Source organism: Anopheles marshallii, chromosome 2, assembly GCF_943734725.1.
Source record: "Anopheles marshallii chromosome 2, idAnoMarsDA_429_01, whole genome shotgun sequence".
NCBI classification, from domain to species: domain Eukaryota; kingdom Metazoa; phylum Arthropoda; class Insecta; order Diptera; family Culicidae; genus Anopheles; species Anopheles marshallii.
In genome coordinates this window covers 77,451,632-77,472,515 of record NC_071326.1, presented here as the reverse complement: position 1 = coordinate 77,472,515, position 20,884 = coordinate 77,451,632, and the positions used below count along the sequence as shown (strand labels likewise).

The 20,884-nt window shown below is 44.1% G+C and overlaps 1 protein-coding gene across 1 annotated transcript; it reads left to right on the top strand.

Annotated features, from left to right (window-relative positions):
• The first annotated feature begins 588 nt into the window (after nt 1–588).
• Nucleotides 589–18,831, top strand: LOC128708059 (protein sax-3-like). Its single transcript, XM_053803017.1, has 7 exons — nt 589–709; nt 14,349–14,535; nt 14,631–14,734; nt 15,380–17,073; nt 17,144–17,285; nt 17,349–17,400; nt 17,466–18,831. Exons 1-7 carry the CDS (start codon nt 589–591, stop codon nt 18,829–18,831), a joined length of 3,666 nt encoding a protein of 1,221 aa, XP_053658992.1.
• The last annotated feature ends 2,053 nt before the right edge of the window (nt 18,832–20,884 follow it).

Sequence of the window (20,884 nt, the reverse complement as noted above, 5' to 3'; positions counted from 1 at the left end):
TTTCTGGTAGCGATTTACCGCATCGTGTGTGTTATTATTGTTGCGGTGAAAATTGAAAAATCCTGTCCCCCCCCCCTTATACAACACCACTCCCGGGGTTGACCGGTTTTTTTTGCACTCTGTCTGTTTGTGTGTGTCTTGGGCGTGCGTGAGTGAGAAAAGCGTGTGGAAAATATAGTTTACGTGCATTCATCGGGTGGTGTTTTTTTTTGTTATTGTCCCACCATGGAAAAAGGTGTTGTTTAAATGTTTCCAGCCACAGAAACGGTGCTGATTGGTATGTGCATTTGAGTGCTTGTGTGTGTGTTCCGGAAGTGTAAAAAAAAGTAGGAGAAGCAATTGCACGGATAATAATCACCGGTGGGAAATTGCACGACACCGATGCCCCGGTGCGGGTGGCAACGACAGGTACAGAGGAACCGACCGGTCACCCACGGGCGGGAGAGGCGGCATTGTGAGAAGGATTAATCCACCGATCGTGGCGATACAATCCCCGACGTGCGGCAGACGGACGGCCACAGTAAATAAAATTGCACAATAATTGTATCGATCCCCCGGAAGTCGACGTGCCGCGACAGAGCACTAGCGATGGTTGCAATGCCGGCCGGATGCATTATCCGGTCGCCGGCGGGTCCTGTTGGTTGCTGCTGGCGTGTTGTGGCGGCGTTGCTGATAATTAGCTGTTTAAATAATCCTCCAGCGGTTGAAGGTAAGCGGGCAAAATAATGTCCTTTCCCTTTTAGTGAGGTTTGTGAATACTTCTACTGCAGTTCTCTACGCTTTGTTATGACCGGTATGTGTGTAAACGTGAGCATCTTTGGCAAACTTTGCACATAAATAATGTTTTCCACCGTCAGTTATCTATTTTAGCACCGACCGAACAAAATTTGACAAAGGACAATAATGGAGAAGAAAGATGCATTCATGAAACACACACACACCCCAAAGTGCATACCTGTGAAGGAATGCGAATCCGTAATCGATCGTTTTTTGGAGTTTCCGTGCTGGACATTCCGGCAATTTCAATGCAAACACCGGTCACGCGATCACACGAGAGAGCAAGCGAACGCGAGAGCGAGTAGAGCAGAAAAAACACACACAGGAAAAACCCCAACTTTTCCTCCTATTCGGTGTGTATGTGTGTGGTTGCGTTTGACAAAGCCGGTCTAATCGACCGCTTTTCTTGTTGGCGTCGGTGTGTGCGCTATGTTTTGCGAACGGCGTTGGTGTTGTGTCATCGGGGATGGAAAATTTCAATGAATTTCCCAAACCCGTTACGGGTTTTCCACCCACTGTCGTCTGTTTCTGGCCTGCTCTTGCTTACCTTCGGTGCGAGTTTTCCCCCGCACACGGTCTCGCTCTCTTATCTGTGACCCACGTGTTTGATAGAGACCAACAGGGAGCCTTTGATGCAGCAAAATGTGTCCTTCTATGGCATGGAACATTTGCAAAGGGAGAGCATGCAAACGGAATTCATAGAGCGAATGGAAAGGCAAGCCATTTGTATGGGTTTTGTTATCCTTTCATCCTGAATGCGTCTCTCTTTGTTATGTTTAGAATAAATCTGGTGTGTTATGGCTATCTCCTATTGGATGTCTCTATTTTGGATTGAAATTGATATTTCAAAATCTAGTTCTTTCTTGTTTAAAATTAAAACTTAAATATGTCAATTGAATTCATCGGGTTAAAAGGATACAATAGAAGCCTTCTAATGCTAGAAAACTAATCTACCGAAGTATCGTAATAGTAATGAGTGTACACATAAGTTACACACAGTTTCGAATGTTTCTCAAAAGCTGACGAGGAATTATTGTTTGGTGATTAGGAACAGATTCATGAATCTGAACGAAATGTCAAATCGAATGATTGGCTGCCAAACTCTACTATGAATATTTATAAAGTTCTGAAGAAATTTTCTTGTTCACCCAATACTTCATCACCGCTTGTCCATTCATGTCCATTCCGATCAAAAATAAAAATTGCCATACCCACAATTTTTGAAGTTCTATTACCATCTTGCCAAAGTTCTGCAAGTTTGTATTCCGGGGTTGCTGTTGTATTATCTGCCCATTCTTTCCACACATGTTGTGGCAGACGAAGGCTCTCGGGAAAACCCCGTTTCGCTTTCAATCATCCCAAGAAAGTCATACCAGCCAGGGTATCTTTCGCTTATTACTAATGTCCGCATGGCGCGGATTCTAGAGCGTCTTCTGTTGAGAGTTTGCCTCGTTTCGTCCTCGTCTCTCACTTATCTCCCCGAGCAAAACATCCAATATCCGGTGAACGAAAGGCGTCTTCAAGGAGGGTAAGCCATCGTAAGGAAAGGCGTTATCGAAGGCAAATATACTCCGTATGGTTGGTGTGTTCAGTGGTCGGTTACACAGCCGGACCGTGTGAACGAAAGGGGCCACATCCACGCGGTATACAGGCACGCTCGCCTTCGAAGGTCAACCCAGAAATCTGCATGGGCTCCGTCGTACCGTGGGCTCGAAAAGAGCCATTCGGACGAAAGGAAATTAAGGAAACGAAAACTGAAAAAACATAGAAGGAAGAGAGAGAGAAAGTGAATAAAATGGACGTTCATGTAAAAAACCATCCGCCAAGCTTGGCAGTCAGCGTCGTGTGCCCTTATCCGAACCAGCACATACAGAAACGGTTCTTTACGAGCAGTGGTCACATTTTGTCTGCCGAAAATAAGCATTTGGGAACCTTTTTTCTCCCAAGGACAATCGTCTCAAACGGGGTGTGAGGTTCGTCTCCTCGCTTGGCTTGTCCTCGGAGTGGTCTCTTTTGCTGGGGACCACATTCCGGCAGGATCATCTGCGATCGGAATCCCACTTGTGCGAGGAAGAGTGAGAGAAAACACGAACCGATTGTCGGTGGAAAATGAATTTCTGTTCCGCCTTTCTCGTTCCCTTCGCTGCACTTCTCGCTTGCCTTCTGTAAGTTTTGGTTGGGGTGATGTTTTTATGCAAAAACGATACCTCGATAAAAATGTTTTGCCACCCCCGTCTGCCCACTCTGTTGCAGGGGAGGGCGGGTGGCGAAAGGAAATTTATTGGCCCCGGTAGCATTCGGAGTGGTTCGTTTGATAAAATCTTGATCGGAATTGAAATGGGCTTTCCCCCTCCCATCCACACACGCATTTAGTGAGCGGTTTATTGGGTGGGAGGGAAATTGTGATGAAGAAATTCAGTTGTAGGCACGCCCAGGGAAGGACAAACATGCGATAGACCCTTTCTTTACGGCTTATCTGGCGGTGTAATAGATCAGAAATAGGCATTAATTTGTTGGCAAATAGATGCAGAAGGCAGTATTGGATATTACTACATATACAGGATTTTACAATAGGTAGGACATAGCGAGCGTTACTAAATCGCGAAAGCTTGTAAGATGTTTATTTTTAATAGCGGAGACATTAATATTGAAAAACAAATCATTTTACTGATAAGCAAAAACTGGATATGGAATCGCGTGCACAATTTAGTGAATGTCAAATCGGTCGGTCTGTTTACGCACCTGCCGGATTCAAGAGTTGAGTTGCAATATACGAAATTTTAAACAAAGGATAGGCAAAATATAGATTAAAATTTTTGTTTTATTATGATAAATATTTGTGATTAATTTTCAACTTCGCTTGGTAGTTCAACTCTTGAATCCGATTGTACGTAAACAGGTTGACCGAGTAAGGTTTGAGATGTATTTAGTTGTTACGCAAGGTTAAGTTGAGCGTACTTTAATGGGGGCGAGGGATTTTCCTTTCGATGTATTATGATGATGAGAAAACACTTTGACAACTTCAGTGGCGTTAAAAATACTTCCCAAGCCAAAGGACATCCTGTGCAAAAGAAAAACAAATTCTAAACTTGCTGTCATGCTGAAACTTACGCAAACCCAAATTGGTCGCCGGCAAATATTCTTCGCCGTGTCGTTTTGCATTATCTCATTGCTTTTCCTGCCCTTTTGGTCGTGCTGGGCTTGTCGTCGGATTAGCACCGCGGACATGATTTTGCCGCATTAGGGATGCAGATTATGAGATGGGAAAGATCAAAGTTTAGCCAACAGCACATGCACACACACAGACACACATACTCACACAAAAATGGCAAATGAAGCAAGAGAGCATAAGCCTCTTCCCTTCCTCGGCAAGCATCTTATAATGCGCTTTTGCTCTGTGCTAATCCTTTCGACCGATTGAGTGTCCTTTACCGAACTCCCGTTCCAGTGCGATATGAGTGTCGCCCCGTAACCTAATTTCTAACTTCTGCCGGCATCATGATGGCAAGACAGTGATAAATGGACGCGATTGGACGCGTACGAAACCCCGGGCATAGCATATTAATTGTTCGTTGTGTGACACAGCTGAAAAGGACATTCAAAAGAATATGGGAGGGAAGAATGGGCGTATTAAAGAGTATTCCTTCATAAGGAAGGATGGAATATGATTGACCTGCAAGATCTGTGTGCCTCTTTTCTATAGCATCACGATATACTAGGTCATGTAGATTGATATAACAACTCACTAGACTTAGTTTTGCGTCGTAGGCCAATAGCCCAACCTTGTAGCATTGGACCATGGACGAGGCTAACATGCTGAACAGTGCGGGCTTTGAAAGTAAGTCCACCATTTATTTCGGGATTTGTTGATGAATTTCCAGCTTGTTTCTTTTTACTTAACTCTATATAGTAGTTTAGATTATTTATAAAATAAGACCACTCGAATTAATTTGAGCTGCAAAAGTCAGGAAATGTTTATTTTCCCAAAAGAAGAACCTGGGAGTGTCTACTTCAACTTAAAATTACATGAAGCTCATGAGACCAAAAAGGCGACGCGACCCGAACGACTCAAATAGCAATTATCTTGAAACTATGTTTTCAAAATTTGCATATTAATGTCGCTTCTCAAAAGATTTATTAACCACAACGTTAGTGTCCACCAATCAGCATCAGGTTGTCGTCAGAGGTACCAAGTAGTGATAGGGAAGTTCTATTTTTTTGCGGAACGAGGTTCATTGCTTAAAAGAACCTAGTAGGTTCGGAACGAAATTCTCATCACTAGTACCAAGCTCGGCTTGGTGTAGGGAATAAAAAAGTTGCCCAAGAGAGGCCAAAACAAATTATTCTTCAAAAAAAATGGCAAAAAAGTAAGATAAGTACTCCATTTTTTGTTACACTTTTATAAAAAACTAAAACAAAAACTAGAGATATATTAACAAAGGTCGGAATACCCGATAGCATTACTTCGCTAGCCACCACTGTAGGGCTTTTTGTATGTCCTTTTCGGTTGTTATCCATATTGTGAATTAATTGATTGCTACAAACTTTAATTAATTTGATTTAGTCGTGATAAGTTTAGTATATGTCGATAAGAATGATGCGAATTTAACAGTTCATTATCTGTATCAATGACATAAAGATCACCAATGAAGATTCCTTATTGAACTTTCCTTAAATTTTTAATTTTACTAACCTTCCAAGTCTTCCACGACCAATTTGTCTTTGTTGATTAAAACAAGGCTGCATTTTTCCTTCAGCTGTGCAGTTTTTTACGAAATATTCTCTAATGAAATTTGCCCAACCCAACCCCAAACCTATCGTTTACTCACCGCAATCGATCATTGCCGAAATCAACAACCTCCGTTACGTGCCGGAAACATCGCCTGGAGTCACCGGGGGTCGATGTTGTTTACCGGGAATTATTAACCTTTTCGCTCTCGTCGACCTTTAACATGGCGAACCCTTCCCGCACATCCTCTGAAGCGACGGGACAAAATAAAATAAAACCGGCCGGTTTTGTTCGAAGAACCGAAAGAATCATCCTACCTACAGAAAAAAGGGTAAAAGCTCGTGCTCGTCTCCGGCTCTGTGTGTGGTGAAATGAGATTGGCGAAGAAAGTTTTTCACACGGTCGCAAGCAACAACGGAAATCGATTTTCCGTGTATGGTGTGTGACTGTAAAGCAATAGGGAAAACGAGTCAGCCCGTTGGTAGGACAATAGAGACACCGAATGCACGTGCTAGAGAGGACCGAGAGCAAGAGAGCGAGAGAGAGAGTACGAGATAATGTATGCGGGAGCGGAAAAAAAGTGGTGGGAAAATAATTTTCCAGTACGGAAAATCTGAAACAACGCCCAAACGCGATTGTCCGAAAAAAAAGGGGGGAGCGGGTTGAATGGAAAATTCGATTCATTTCCCGCGGCTCACCGTTGTGCGTGTGAAGCGAACGGAAGGAATGCATGAGTGAGACAGGCATGCACGAGGACAACAACATTTGAATATCAACTCTTTCCACTTTTTCCGAACCAACGGCAACTCTCTTGCTAAACTCTCACTTTGTCCATTTGTTGATGTGGGTTTTGTTGTGATAGATCCTGACACAGAGACAGAGAGACACGGAGCGCGTTGCCTTTGGGTAAATGTGCCAGCATTTGCAAATAGTTGCCGCAAACGAAGCGAAAAGAGAAAGCAATGCGTCTCGTGTGCGACAATCCTCAATAATAACATTAAATCGTATCGGTTTGATTTTGTTTCGTCCTTCAACGAAAGGAAAATCGATTACAAAATCTGTCCGTAAATTGTACCAATGTCATTATGTTGGGCTCAGTTTAGACATTACTTAGTTACGTTGGATAATGTTCAGGTGACTGTAATGTGGAGTTGACAGAGCTCGTCACTACTGGAGTGTTAATCTTCCGAGGATTCGTCACTCCACTCAGCGTGACTTAGAGTTCCCTGGCATAAATTGGTACTATGAGTGCAGTTCCATCTTAGAATTAGTTGATATCCCCACTTCTTGTGCTTCTGGGTACGCATATGGCTGAGAACATGGACACGGATTCCACGAACTTCAGTCCATGCTGTATTTCATTTACTTCAGCATGTCCACTTGATTGAACAAACGAGCTCACACTACTCTTCGCGACCGGATTAGCATCTTCTTGGTAGAGCATGGATCCGGCATCTTCATCACGTGTCCCAATCATTGCGTTCAGAATACTTCCGGACGTATCAGTGTGAATCTTCCAGATTCTGGGAATTCTGGACAGTCGGAGCGTAAGTCTCTATAGCACGAAGTTTCCTAGAATATATTTCATCCGGATCCGGTTTCTTTGACATTTAGTCGAAGATAGCAAAGCTCCTGCCATACTAGGAACTCGGCCTTGAGATCTTCAACGTCAACTGTTTATGTGATTCTATGTGGATATCTTGGTTTTCTTGATGTAGTTGGTCTAAGTCGCATTAATGTAGTGCCCAGTGCATAAGGCCTCGACTTTCACACCGGTTCTGAGGCTTGTGAATGGTTAAACTGACTATCTCCTCAGTTGTTATCTATGTATGGCGTTCGAAAGAATTGGGTTACTTTTTGGAGATGTCAGATAGATATAGCTTAATGTCCTTGAGTTTCCAACCATTATGCGTATCTCCGTTTTTTCCGCGATTTGATGCTTCAGGGACGTTCGTTACAATGATATTCATAAATATTGGGAGTAATTTGCAAGATCATCTGTCTTATCTGAGGGCTTAAGAATACTCGTTGATTATAGCACTAAGGGATCCCTGGACAGAACAATAGGTCAGTTATCCCTAGCATGAGGAGTTCTGACTACTTTCCTTCCTCCCATATCACCGATGTTCTTTAAGCTGAAGGTTTGGTTTGATAATATGTTGGACGTATTTGAATAGTAGTTGAGTTTGTAGAGACGTTTATTACCCTTGGAGAGGTTTAGTACAACAATATGTTAGTTTTATGCTTGAATGAATCTTTCGAGAAGTGACACACATATGAATCATTAGTGAGGTACCATTCAAATCAAAAATCGACTCTCAAATGATTAATGTATCCTCTGAGCAGTAGCGGATCTTCCCTTGGACCCTTGGAGGCCATGAAAGTAGGGGTTCATTATTGGTAACTGAAGACCGGAAAGGGAAAAGCACAGAGGTTCATAAATCCGGAAAAAAAGATTCAGATTCATTCATTCTGTTCAAAGATGCATTCACATTCATGAATCCGAATCAGAACTAATCAACAATAATACAATAAATGTTTGAAAATTGTTCATAATATTTATTCAACCTATTTATTCTAAATATCTCTCAATAATTGATTCGAATTAATGACTGATTTTTGGTGGAATTTAAACTTAAAGCATTTTATAATTTGTTTTTACGGTGCCTCACCATTATTATTTATACTTCAAATCACACTTTGGATATATTTTCTCTCCAAGCCATTCAAGCCTTCAAACGTCTTCTAAAGAAGACCACGTAAATGTCCTGCGACTGGAGACATCCAAACGATCACCGCAGCGAATGGGGATTTTTCTGTCGTCAGTAGCATAAATGAAGTCATGGAATTTTGTTTTCCCATCTTTCTACTTCACGTTTCATATCTGAGCACACTGTGCCTCGCAACCACGGCCGAAACGGTGACGGAATAACTCGACTCCCAGAGCGAAAGAATGGCAAAGCTTTTCTGCGCTGCCCAAACTTCCCCAGGTCCGGAAGGGATTCCGGACGCGCTCAAAAGCGGTGGTCGGGTGGACGTTTTCCTCACAATTAGCAAAAGTCGTCACCAGAAGGGTGTGAGGCCACATCTTGAGCCGCGCCCCACTACTCCCAACCCATCTTCCTTGGGTGCGGAGTGGGCCAGCTTTCAGCCAGTTCAGCACAAAATAGCCGTCCCGGCTGGTTTTTGCCGTTCCGTTTGCTAAAGCCCCCCGCCATTCATATTAGCCCGTGAGGAGTTTTCCTTATTTCCCAATTGAAATTGTTTCATTCGGGGGTTTTATGTTTCTCTCCGGGACGAATATTTGAAGAAAGTCAAAATTTGTGCATTGCGCGAATATTAAAAGCCAGTTTTGCCGTGTTTGACACAAAGGGGGCCACTCTCTCCTCCCGCTCCCAAGGGTTAAGGGCACAAAAAAGGGCTGCTCTAAAATTAGTAATCACGTTTCTTATAGCGATCGTTACTTAACGGAGGGTGGATCTGTGCTTCTTTTCGCTTTTGGTGCGTTGTCCTGGTATTAAAACGGACGAAAATTACGAAATGTAGGAAGGATTTTTTACGGGTGTGTGTTTTTTTATTTATTCCCTCGCCTTTCTTTAGTAATACTTTTTTTGTTGCTACTTTTTCGCATTTTGAAATAATGAAGGGATTCCACTATTTAACTACTGCTTAAGGATTCATACCGGGGTTTGCTTTTTTCACTTCTTTGCTTTGTTCTATTTGCTGCAACTTGCTGCATGTTAATGAGTTTTAGCGTTTCGTCTTTGGTGCTCCAAACCGCTTCTGCTCGTTTATTTACTGTTCTGTTTGGTTTACATTGGGTTGGAAATTTTATTCTACTTAGTTTGGTCTATTTTTTGTGGCATTATTAAAGGTTATTAAAGGCAGGCACACGCAGACAATCGTTTACACATATTACAGGGTTTTACATTACAGTTAAACATTACAGGATTTTACACTAAACAAGATATGGTGAATCCAGCTTACCGAATTGCACAAACAAATAAGATAGACACGAAGTTGGATATTATAAAAGAACATAGTTTACTGAATCGTTAAAACTCGATATGGAATCACGTGCATAATTTAGTGAATAACCGATCAGCCGGTTTACGTAACTTCCGGATTCAAGAGTTGTACAGGGACAGTTGGAAATTAATCACAAGTATTTATCATCATTATATATAATTTATAATCGTTATTTTGCACATCCTTTGTATATTATATCTCAACTCTTGAATCCGCCAGGTATGTAAACAGTCCGGCCGGTTTTGACATTCACTAAATTGTGCCCGCGTCTCCATATTCAGCGTTTGCGATTCAGTAAAATGTGTTGTGTTTCACTATCAATATCCCCGTTTATCTTATAAGCTTGCGCGATTCAGTAAGTTGGATTTGCCACATTCTGTTTATTGTAAAACTCTGTAGCTTGCGAGTAATTTATGCAGATGTTGGGCTCGAGATGATTTTTTTTACAATTTTTATTAAACTACTATATTACTAATATGTTACAGTAATTAATATATGAACAGTTAAAAAAATACAACTTTCCTAAATTAGACATTTTCATTAAAATGGTAACATTAGCAATAGCGTGGCCCGCGGGCCGTAGTTTGGGGACCTCTGATTTAGACGATTGCTTTGAAGAATATTATTTTTCCACACGTCTGTCGAAGCTCACTCCTTCCTTCGCGAGAACGAATCGGTTAAAGTTGAGCGGCACCAGGGATTAAATTGTTTGGTGAAAGTTCGCATAAATTCAGGCCAACAAATCGTAGCCGGCGCTCTCCCCATCTAAAACCGAACCAGCATTATGTTTGGTGCAGCAAGAGAAAACCACCACAAATGCAACAGTCGCACCACCGGAACCGCCGGTGCATAATATGCAATATAAAGTGCAATATGTATGATGATGATATGATAAACCGGTTGCTTTGCCTTGCACATCCCCCCTCCGCTTTAGACGAGTTCTTCCCTGGGCTGCTGTGCTACTGAAGACATTCCCCGACTCCACGGGCTTCCACTTCTTCAGCAACAGGCAGAAGCATCTCCAAAAGTGGCGTCGTAAATTTCCATCCACACAAACACACACACGTTCGGTCGTTATTTCACGAGTGAACGCTTTGCCTCGGCTTGTGTGTGATGTGGCTGCCTGGAAAGGGGTCGAAACACAACCCCCACGCCTTGTCATCATCAGGTCGCATTTGGCCCTTTTCCATCATGATCGATCGAGAGGGTTGGCCCTAGCAGCGCTCGAACCCGTATCGGTGGGGCGTTAGAAATGCATCCCAGCGAGTGCAACAAACGGGAAAGTGTAAAAATTGGAATGGGGTTTTTTTTTTGGGAAGAACTAGGAAACAGGATGGAGAAAGTGTTAGATAAGTAGACAATATCTTTTTTTTTTTGGTGTGTGTGCGTTGTTTGGGGTCTTGAAATGCATCGATGAAGAAAGATGTTTTTGGCTGCTTTCGACGAGTTTTATGGATATTTGTACATGTTTTGTCAACCATAATAAGTTGCGGGATATGGATATTGTTCATACGGGTGAGTGAGTTGGCCAAGACTTTAAAATTGGCCAGAAAGACTTGCAATCTAATTTTTTTTTCGTTAGAACGGCCTGGCCGTATCGACTTATTTTACCACGTAGCCGGATAGTCAGTCCTTGCTACGGGGGATTGGCCCGGATGGGATTTTGGTCCAGTCCGTTCGTGTGAAGACCGGCGCCGCTACCATCATGCCACCGGGCCGCCCCACTTGCAATCTAATTGTGAGAATTAGAATTCTGAGAATAATTTTAAGCTCTGATCTAATTTCTGGAACAGATCCAATTTGATCTGCTTGAGGTCTTGGGTTACTCGCGTCAATTCCAATTGAAGGAGTTGGTTGGAGTTTGTCTATGATGCAAGCAAGCTCAAGGTTGCTACTTGCTGGAGCCAGCTCAGTAACTTATTATAATTTCAACACAAGACGAACGTTTTGAAGCCTCAGGAGATTACTGAGCTCGGCAAACAAAAACCTGGAACTCACACAAAAATGCCTGCGAAATACAATGTGCCACTTGGGCTACCGCGCTGAGCATGTATTCAGAACGAAACTTTAAACCCATCAACCAACCGCTGTGCGTTCAATAATGTTTCCCTGTTTAAAGTAAAAGTTTCACGGTTGAACAGTGCCCCCATGAAAAGGAACTCAAACATACAGGAGCAGAAAGACGATTAAAAATCCTGTGGTTTAAAGTTACTCGTCCCGGTTTAGTTAGTGGCCTACTTGTTGTGTGCCCGGCCAAGGATAGGCAATTCAATCGATACGGAAAAAAACCGACCCCCGGAAGGGCAAGAATGTATCGCTTTTCCTGTGTTTTTTTTTTCTGATGCAAGTCCATGTTAAAAGGTCAGTAGAGACATACATGCACGGAGGGCCAAGAGTAATGATCCAGTCTCGTGTCCAAATCGTTACCATCGTTGGATGCAGCCGAATACACATAAAGAAAGAAGCACTGTTCTAGGGAGGGTAATTTTTCCAACAACTATTCACCCAGAAATGGAATGTTTGGAGCGAAACTTTCAATGCTTTTAAGAGATGAAAGGAATGCGAGTACTTTACTCCGATCGCCTCCGTTGGTTGGAGTCCACAGTGTTCGATGTTTGGTGCACACTTTAACTTGTTGCAAAATAGTTCCAAACTTCCCGCGGCCACATGCTTGTAGTGGAATGTTCTACAGGAATACTTTAAGATGTCTGCGGACACATCTTACACATTTTCGACCTGAAACGCTGCAGAGACAGCAGAGACCAGTCCACGCGCATTGATCCCAATATTAGATGATCAGCAATAGTAGTTGGATACCACCACAGCGATGGTTCCTGCCGCAGTGTGCGGATGTGTTGCGGTCATGTGAGTTGGTTAGCAAATTGGAACTGGAACTAGCTGTTGCCTGAACTGACTGAAAATTTCTGTTTGATTTCCGCAACCACAAAACCTCACCTGATCCAGGTTCTTCCAGTCATTCACAAGTCTGTGTTTACTCACCCGAGTTTAGGCGCATGGGTGCATCCTCTAATCTACTTCGGATGGTTTGAATGAAATATGCGTGTGTGTGTGAGTGTATTTTTGTTTATTTTGTCTGATAATGCCCGATTGGAAGCGACAGTTAACGGAACTGGAAGATTGAAATGAAATCACTCGAACCGGGTGAAGATTATTGAATAACTTTGTGTGTTGTGTGATTGAAGGGTTTTTCAGTTGAAATGGTAAAGTTTTCTCCATTTATGAATTTTTTACCAGTTGAAATGGATTTCTTTTTCGGTAGATATCGAATCTTTTCACCTTTTCTTGCAGTTAGTTTTATCAATTCCGTACAGTGTTTTCTTAACTTTACTCTGTTGAGAAAACTTTTAATGACATTAGTTGCAATTCGCTCATATTCCACATCTATCTCTAGAGATTCCATTTTAACTTGAAAAAAATTCACAAATCGGTTAAACTTAAACCCTCTTCAACTCGAACACCCTGTTGATTTGCCAAATAGTGAAACTATTTTCAAGTGTTATTAGAATTTATGTAATTTTTATGGTTTAAACCGCTTGAACTATTGGGTAATTGGGCGTGAATTTCTATAAATTCCATTATTCCCATAGTAAATTTATTTCACCCATCTGTTTCTCTCCCGGGCATTCCCGGTGGACACCCGAGCATTTATAACGTTGACCGCTTTAAAAAATTGAAGTCATTTTGTTCCAAGTTTTTTTTTTTACTGTAACACTCTACCGTGTTTTTTCGCCGTACAAATAAAAATTATATTCCGCCCAGCGGCATACAAAAAAAGCAAGCTTCCGACAGTCATGGATGGGCCCAAACCTCCCCCCCCCCCAAAAAAAAAGGGTGAAAAACGTTCTCTGGAGGGCCTTTTCTCGTTTCCGGGTGGAATAAAAATAATCACATAACGAGTGGGGAACAGGTCGGGTGTCGTTTTTTTGTTTCTCTGTTCATTCTTTTGAAGATCGTTTTCCCTTGTCGTTCTATTAGGTTTTATTTTTTTTGGGCGAGGTGTACTACTGTACACCCCGTTGTTGAACGTGTTAGCCGCTCATCTGCAGGCCCGCTGTTGCTTTCCCGCATGCCGGGGCAAACCACTTGACACTCCATCCATAAAACCTCTCACACACACACACACGGTCGCTTTGTATGCGCCTCTCTTCTAGCCTGTTTCGGTTCGCCGTTTGGTTCTATTGGTTCGTGGTGCCAAGCCTTTGATATGATTCGGTCGTCGGTAAGCATGGTTGGGATGGTGGCGGCGACGGCGGTGGTTATTGGCGCAATTGGTCCTCCCAAGTGGATGGAAGCAGATGGCCCACTACGAAACCGTGACAGATTCCCCGTACGTCGTTCCTGGTGTGTGGTCAAGAAGAGAATTAAACCTCCCGAATGTGGATGTATGGTGGATAGAGTATTGCCACTTAGCGTTGTTGCGCGCCGCTGTTGTTTCTTTTGAATACCATTAGGAGGCGACCCTGGACCACCACCCTCGGGGTTCGAGGTTGTAGCACAAATATTTGATTATGGAAGTTCTATTCTTAGCAGCCTGGCGCATAAATGAAGCGTCGTCCCGTAACCTACATTTCCGCCACCTCACACCATGCCCCGGGGCGTGTGTGCCGGTGTGTTCGAAATGCTTCTGTGGATGGCAACAATGCAAGTAGATAGGAGAGCATATCACTGCTGTCATTGCATTTATTCCGACCCATTACGCAAGCGAAACCTGTGCTCTGGTTCACATGTTCAATAATGATTCATTTTTCCCTTTTTTCTCCCTTTCTCGTTCTGTTTCCGTTCCTCAACACAGCACAACAGAGACCGAAAATTAACGAACATCCGAAGGATGCGGTAGCGGCGAAGGATGAACCGCTCACCCTTAACTGCAAAGCGACAGGACGACCGCCACCGGAATTTATCTGGTACCAGAACGGGGTGCCGCTCGCACCATCGGATCGCCGTGTCGTGCTGCCCGAAGGATCGCTCTTCTTCCTGAGGTAAACGTTGCCAAAACGAACGCCGAATGTACCGAAGGGTGTGTGTAATGTTTACTGACAAAACATTCTCTTGTTTGTTGCTGTTATTCGTTTAGAGTCACGCAAAATAAACGGGAACAGGATGCTGGAGTTTATCACTGTGAGGCCCGTAACTCGGCAGGTGTTGCAATCAGCGAGAATGCGACGCTACAGATTGCAGGTAAGTGACTTGTGGTCGTGTTGTTGGTCTGCTGCAGGACTCCATTATCTGGGTTTTTTTTTGGTGGATGCGTGAAGGTCAGCATTCCATCTCAGTTTGAGATTACCATGACTCTTCGGTCGTTGTGGAGAGCCTAGAAATACTTTAAGAGCTGCGGCTCCGGATCTTCGGGAGTTCAACATATCATACATAACTACAATCTGGTTGAGCATATTCCTCTCAAAAACGCCTAAGGTGTTTCTACGTCAGCTTTGGGCAAAGTCCATGTCTCAGAGCATGACAATTTCAACATAAAAGTTGCTGTCGATACTTATTCTCTTATTCTGCATTACCCTTGTGTAAGTCGGGCTTTTGATCTTCTGGTATACATTTGCTAAATGATCAAACAAGAATGGCCAACGTATATCAATTTCTAGATTAAATTGTAGAAGATTATCCCTGCGGTTCCCGAGGGTGGCTATTTCCAGTTTTAGTATGGAGACTAGACAAGCTAGCTCATTTAACAGATAAAGGCCCTTTTGTGAAAGTTAAAAGCTCTAAAACTTTGCCATTCGCCTGGCTGGTGGGCCAACTGGTACATTCTAACTTACCTTTATACTTGCACACGAAACAACTAATCTAATCATTACTATTTCAATATTGCAGTGCTCCGTGATGATTTTCGACTGGTGCCAAAGGACACGGTGGCGCTCGTTGGTGGTCCCGTCGTACTCAACTGTACACCTCCACGGGGCATCCCCGAACCGTCCGTGCTGTGGATCAAAGACGGCAAGATACTGGACATTAATGGCAAACATCACTCACTCGTCGATTCGGGCAGCTTGCTTATCTCCGAAATTCAACCAAGCGATTCGGGTAAATACGAATGCTCGGCACAAAGTATGGCCGGCACAAAAACGACCCCACCGGCTTACCTGAAGGTGCTTGCACCGCCCACCATTGTGAAGAGTCCGCACGATACGGAGGTGCTCGAGGGCGAAGGATTCGATCTTCCGTGCGGGCTGACCGGTGATCCAAAACCGATTGTAACGTGGCGTAAGGAAAGTGGCCGTTTGCCGGAAGGGCGCTCACGCAAACTGCTTGACAACACGCTGCGCATTGAGGATGCCCGGCAGGAGGACGAAGGCAAATATTACTGCGAAGGTCACAACGAGGGTGGCAACGTAACGATATCGGTGTATCTTTACGTGTACGAGGCACCGACGTTTATGGAAGCACCGGTGGATGTGATGATCCGTGAGGGTGAACCGCTTTTGCTGCCCTGTCGGGCGAAGGGTCGCCCAGCCGTGCGAATCTTCTGGGATCGGATCGATCGGAAGCATGTGGACAACAATGAGGTGCACCAACAAATGCGCGATGAAGGTGAACAGTCTGCGGATGGTTTGGGAGGCAGAAAGAAACGAGCAGTCAGTTGGGGCTTCCCGGAAGGTTACGCATTTGCACCGGAGATGGCATCGTTCGTGGCGAATGGGAGTGGCGATGGGGGAACGGGACGCGGCAATTGGTCGATAAAGATTGAACCCGTGTCCGAGCGGCAACTGTTGCAGCAGTATCCAACGCGTGTGTCTGCCTTCCGCGCCGATTCGAGCGAACGGAACCGGTTGCTTTTGCGCAGCAGAAGAGACACTCCACCGGAAGGGGATCATCAGCACGGAGAAGGCACTGTGTCACCGGATGGTTCCACGGGTACGATGGCTGCGACGACCGCCCATCCGCACAGTAGTAGCGACATTGTGTTTGAGGAGAACGGAAGCCTTTCGTTCCGACAGATACTGAAGGGTGACGAGGGTTGGTACGCTTGTGCGGCAATAAACGAAGCGGGCAGTATCGTGAAAAAGATCCACATCAAGGTGATGGCAGAGGGTGAGGCACCGGGCAGGGATCCGATACTGGAGTACGAACAGCACCGGTGGGTTAACGATCAACAGTTTATCGTGCTAAACAACGTGTTTACCGTGTCCGCGAACTCGATCGGTATTACGTGGGACGTCACGGACAGTACGTCCCGGATGCAGCTCCGTATGTACTATCGCGTTGCCTCGAAACCGGTCGATTACTATCTGTACAATTCGACGTTTAGCAGTGTACTGACAACGAGCAACTTGAAGGAGTTAACGCTCACGGGACTTCGACCGTACAGCGAGTATGAAATCTTTGCGAGCATTCCCGAAGGTTTGGCGGGGTCCGTGTCGAATATACGGCGTGGCCGCACGCTAGACGGTCCACCATCGGCACCACCGATCGACGTGCGTGTTGGAGTGATAAATACCACGGCCGCTTTTGTACGGTGGTCACCACCTCCTGTACATCTTCTGAATGGAGAGTTGACAGGCTATAAGGTCCGTACTAGCTGTTGGAGAAAGAAAAATCCCTAGTTCCAGTATACTAAAACGAATTATTTCTTTACAGATACAAATCAAGTCAAATGCCACAAACAAAGTGTTAGGACAGATGTCGCTTAATTCTTCCACACAATCGGTCGTCATTAACAGTCTCACGCCTGGTGCGATGTATATTGCTCGTGTTGCTAGTCTAACAGCTGGTGGAATAGGTAGGTTGGGGTTTGAAGAGAATTCCTTAAAAATTCGGTCACACAAAATGCTTTTTTTTACAGGTCCGTACAGTTCTCCCACACCGTTGCACATGGATCCACAAAATATAGTGAGGTAAGAGTTGTTTGTTGGTGGAATTTATGGAGCTATTCGCTAACTATCAATTTGCTCTTCCCTAGATCCGATCCAACGCCAAGTTACTGGACCGCATCTTGGATGTCCGGTACGGCTATAGTCGTGCTTTGTGTCGGACTGATCAGTGCTGCCATTTTCGCGATCTTCTGGACGGTACGAAAGAAGCAAAGTGTTAAAGCATCCTACCCGGGACCCTCGGTTACGACAATTATACCGGACAAGCAGCATACGCTCTGGTTGCACGGGAATACGCTCGTAAAAGCACCGTCGCACTCGCTGGATCCACCCAGCACGTCCGAGTATGCTGAACTGACGAACAACACGATACAGTCCCAAACGATGGGCAAGATGATGATGGGTGGAAGCATTCCACCGGAACCGTATGCGACCGTAACGCTTCAGCGTGGTGGCATGATGACCCTCGGCGGACTTGGTGGTCCAAACGGTGGTGGCGGTGGCATGGGGCCAACTCTGTCCGAAGAATCGTGTCTTAAGTGCTCGAACGGTAATAGCCCGACGTCGAGCAACGAGTACAATGCACCGATGAGGGAACCGATCAACATATCGGACGTATTACCACCACCACCGGATCACCCGTATGGCACGTATCGGCCTCCGAACAATATGACGATCCGTACAAATCCAGCCGCCCTGTCTCCACAGATGATGCGAAAGAATGGGAATGCCGTTGGTGGTCAGGGGAATGGTCAACCCCGGTGGGACACACTTCCACCGCCGATTCCGAGCTTCCCCCAGAACTGGATCCGACCCCATCCTCATCAGCAACAGCAGCAGCATCACCATCCGGATATGTACAACAATGTGAACACGACGGAGAATGACTACGAAAGTGGGTCCGTTCTGTACGAACAGTGCTATCGCACGGGACCTCCGTCGAGTGGAGGTGCGAGTGTTGGTGGTGGCAGCGCTATGACCGATCCCATGTTGATCGGGGGCAATATCGAGTTCTTCAGTCAGGCGGGTGAACCCACGGAAGAGTTTTACCGCAACGTGAACCAGGAGTTCTCGGACGATATGGGTTTCGAGCCGGCGAGTCCACCGGCACCCTGTCCGGAAACGGTACCGTTCAACGGTGGCAAGTATCTCGCATCGTCCTCTAGCGAGAGCCCAATGATGACGGCTCGGAGACACAACAATGGTGGACGCGGCGGTTACGCGGGACATCATCTGCAAATGCAGCAGCACCATCAACAGCAGCTTCAGCACCATCAGCAGCAGCAACAGCAGCAGCTCCACGGACAAAACAGCGTGGAGCATAGCTCGGACGATAGTGATTGCGATTGTGGGAATGGTAGCAATGAGGGTCGGTGGGTACCCCGAACGAAACCACGATCACGGAGTCGCTCGAAATCTACCGATCGCAAGTACAACCGTAATCTCATACGATAAGATAGGAACGGGGATGGGAATGTCTCCTTGCTGGTGAGGAATCAGAAGGACAATGGCTGTTAGCCGTTCAGCTGAGGCTAATCTTTCTTCGCGAATACGATAAAGAGGAAAGAAGGCATTTTTGCCGAGTAGGTTAAGAAGGGGGGAGGCGATCGATTGGCGTGCGAGGGGAACAACACGCGTATCAACTCATCCTATCAAACGTAAAAACAATAACATACACACACACACAAATACCAAAACATTCAAAAGTACGTATTAACGCTACCTATGGCTTTCTCTTCAGTAATTTAAAGAGCATTTCAGTCTCTTGTAGCCCTCATAGGGGAGGCATATTCTTCTCAGAATAACGCTTTTTTCTTATCTTCCCCACTCATTAGTCATCGGGCGATACTAGCCGATATATCATGCCATCATCAAAGCAGACGTATAACATAGGCACATAATAAGGGGTAGTGTATTTATTTAGTAAGTGCAGTAGAAGAAGCGTTAGTAAAGTAACAGTTACAATACCAAACACTAAATCGCCGCATCCGATCGGCGACCTATCAAACACGAGCCGCACATTCAGCATCCGCGAAGAATGGTGCTGTTCTTGAAGAGACCTTTTTGAAGATGGTCCTCTTTTGGGGAATGTTCAGGGGTCTTGCGTGTGTGTTATCATCAGCTAGCTTCCAATTAATTAAGTAAATCACTGTAGTTAAGTGGTCCGATCATACGCATGAATTGAGGCATATGGGTAAATGGAAAGTTCTTTAAATCAGAAATACAAGAGGATTTTTGAGAAGGTTGCCCATTGCTTGAAAATTATACTCAAGTTCTCAAGTTCTGAACACGGTATATTTGGAACTGTAGCTCATCACTGAGTAAACGATTCGGAAGGCAAAAGGACAGTTCGGACTGTACAGGACCGTGGTTTAATAACAATTCCTTCCTGTTTTGCTTTACATTTTAAGTTATTGAAGTGTACCGGTGCACTTAACGGCTCTTAAAAAAAGAAAATTCGTTCTTATGTTTACAATATTAATAGTAATCATTTACTGGGCAAACATAGAATTGACGGTACTTTCGAGCTGTCGTTTAGTTGCATTAAAGCGCAACAAAAATATTAATTTTATGTTCAATTATCGTTATTCGTTCGTATCTCTCACTACCAACTTTGAGGATTCTCTTAGCATAGATTTGAAAAAATGTTCGATAGAAGTTGCAGGAGAATTTAAATTCAAATGTTTGGATAGCTCGTTGGAAAGTAATTAAAGTTTTTCAATTCTACATATCAATTTCCACTTTATTTGATCGAGTATAAAACACAACCTATTGCTCTTAAGCAATGTACAGGCGGTTGTCGGAGCAATGGATGTTTCTTAAAACATAATTCCCGATGTACATTTACAAACTTCTCTTGCTTTAATATTCATTTTTGTAAAGTTACCATAAACCAAAGCTACGATTTTGTGCCATTGATACCTGAACGAAGATGGCACGTTTGAACACAACTCACGCAGCTCGTTTGAGAGGAAGCCAAAATGATGAGCTTCTGCCTTCCCAAAGATGGGCAATAAATTTATTGTCCCGGCTAGTATACCACACACTGAAGGAATAGAAAAAAACACAACATAAAAAGAGGATAAAGATTGTTGATTTTCGGTTGAAGGCTTCGAGCAATATACGACACAAGAAGCATTTAATACATACACACACAAACACATTGCACGATGAAAGGCACGCAGAAGGATTGTTCCTGAATAGTATCGTTTTTTCGTTGGAATTGTTACAACAGATCGAGAGAGAGAGAGTTTTATCAGTCTCGCTCCCTGTACAGATGTTCTTCGAAAATTTGTGTAACTGCTTCAGTTCGTTCGTTTGTTGTCGTGTTCCCTTATTTCATTGATGTTCGTCCGTTCTGGTTTGGTTTACAAGTTTGCCAATTTGGTGAGCATGTTAGGTGTTTACAGAGATGCAAATTACAACAACAACAACAAAAAAGAACAAAACAAGAAAGTACTGTACAGCAAATCACATATATCTATATATATATATACATTAATATAAT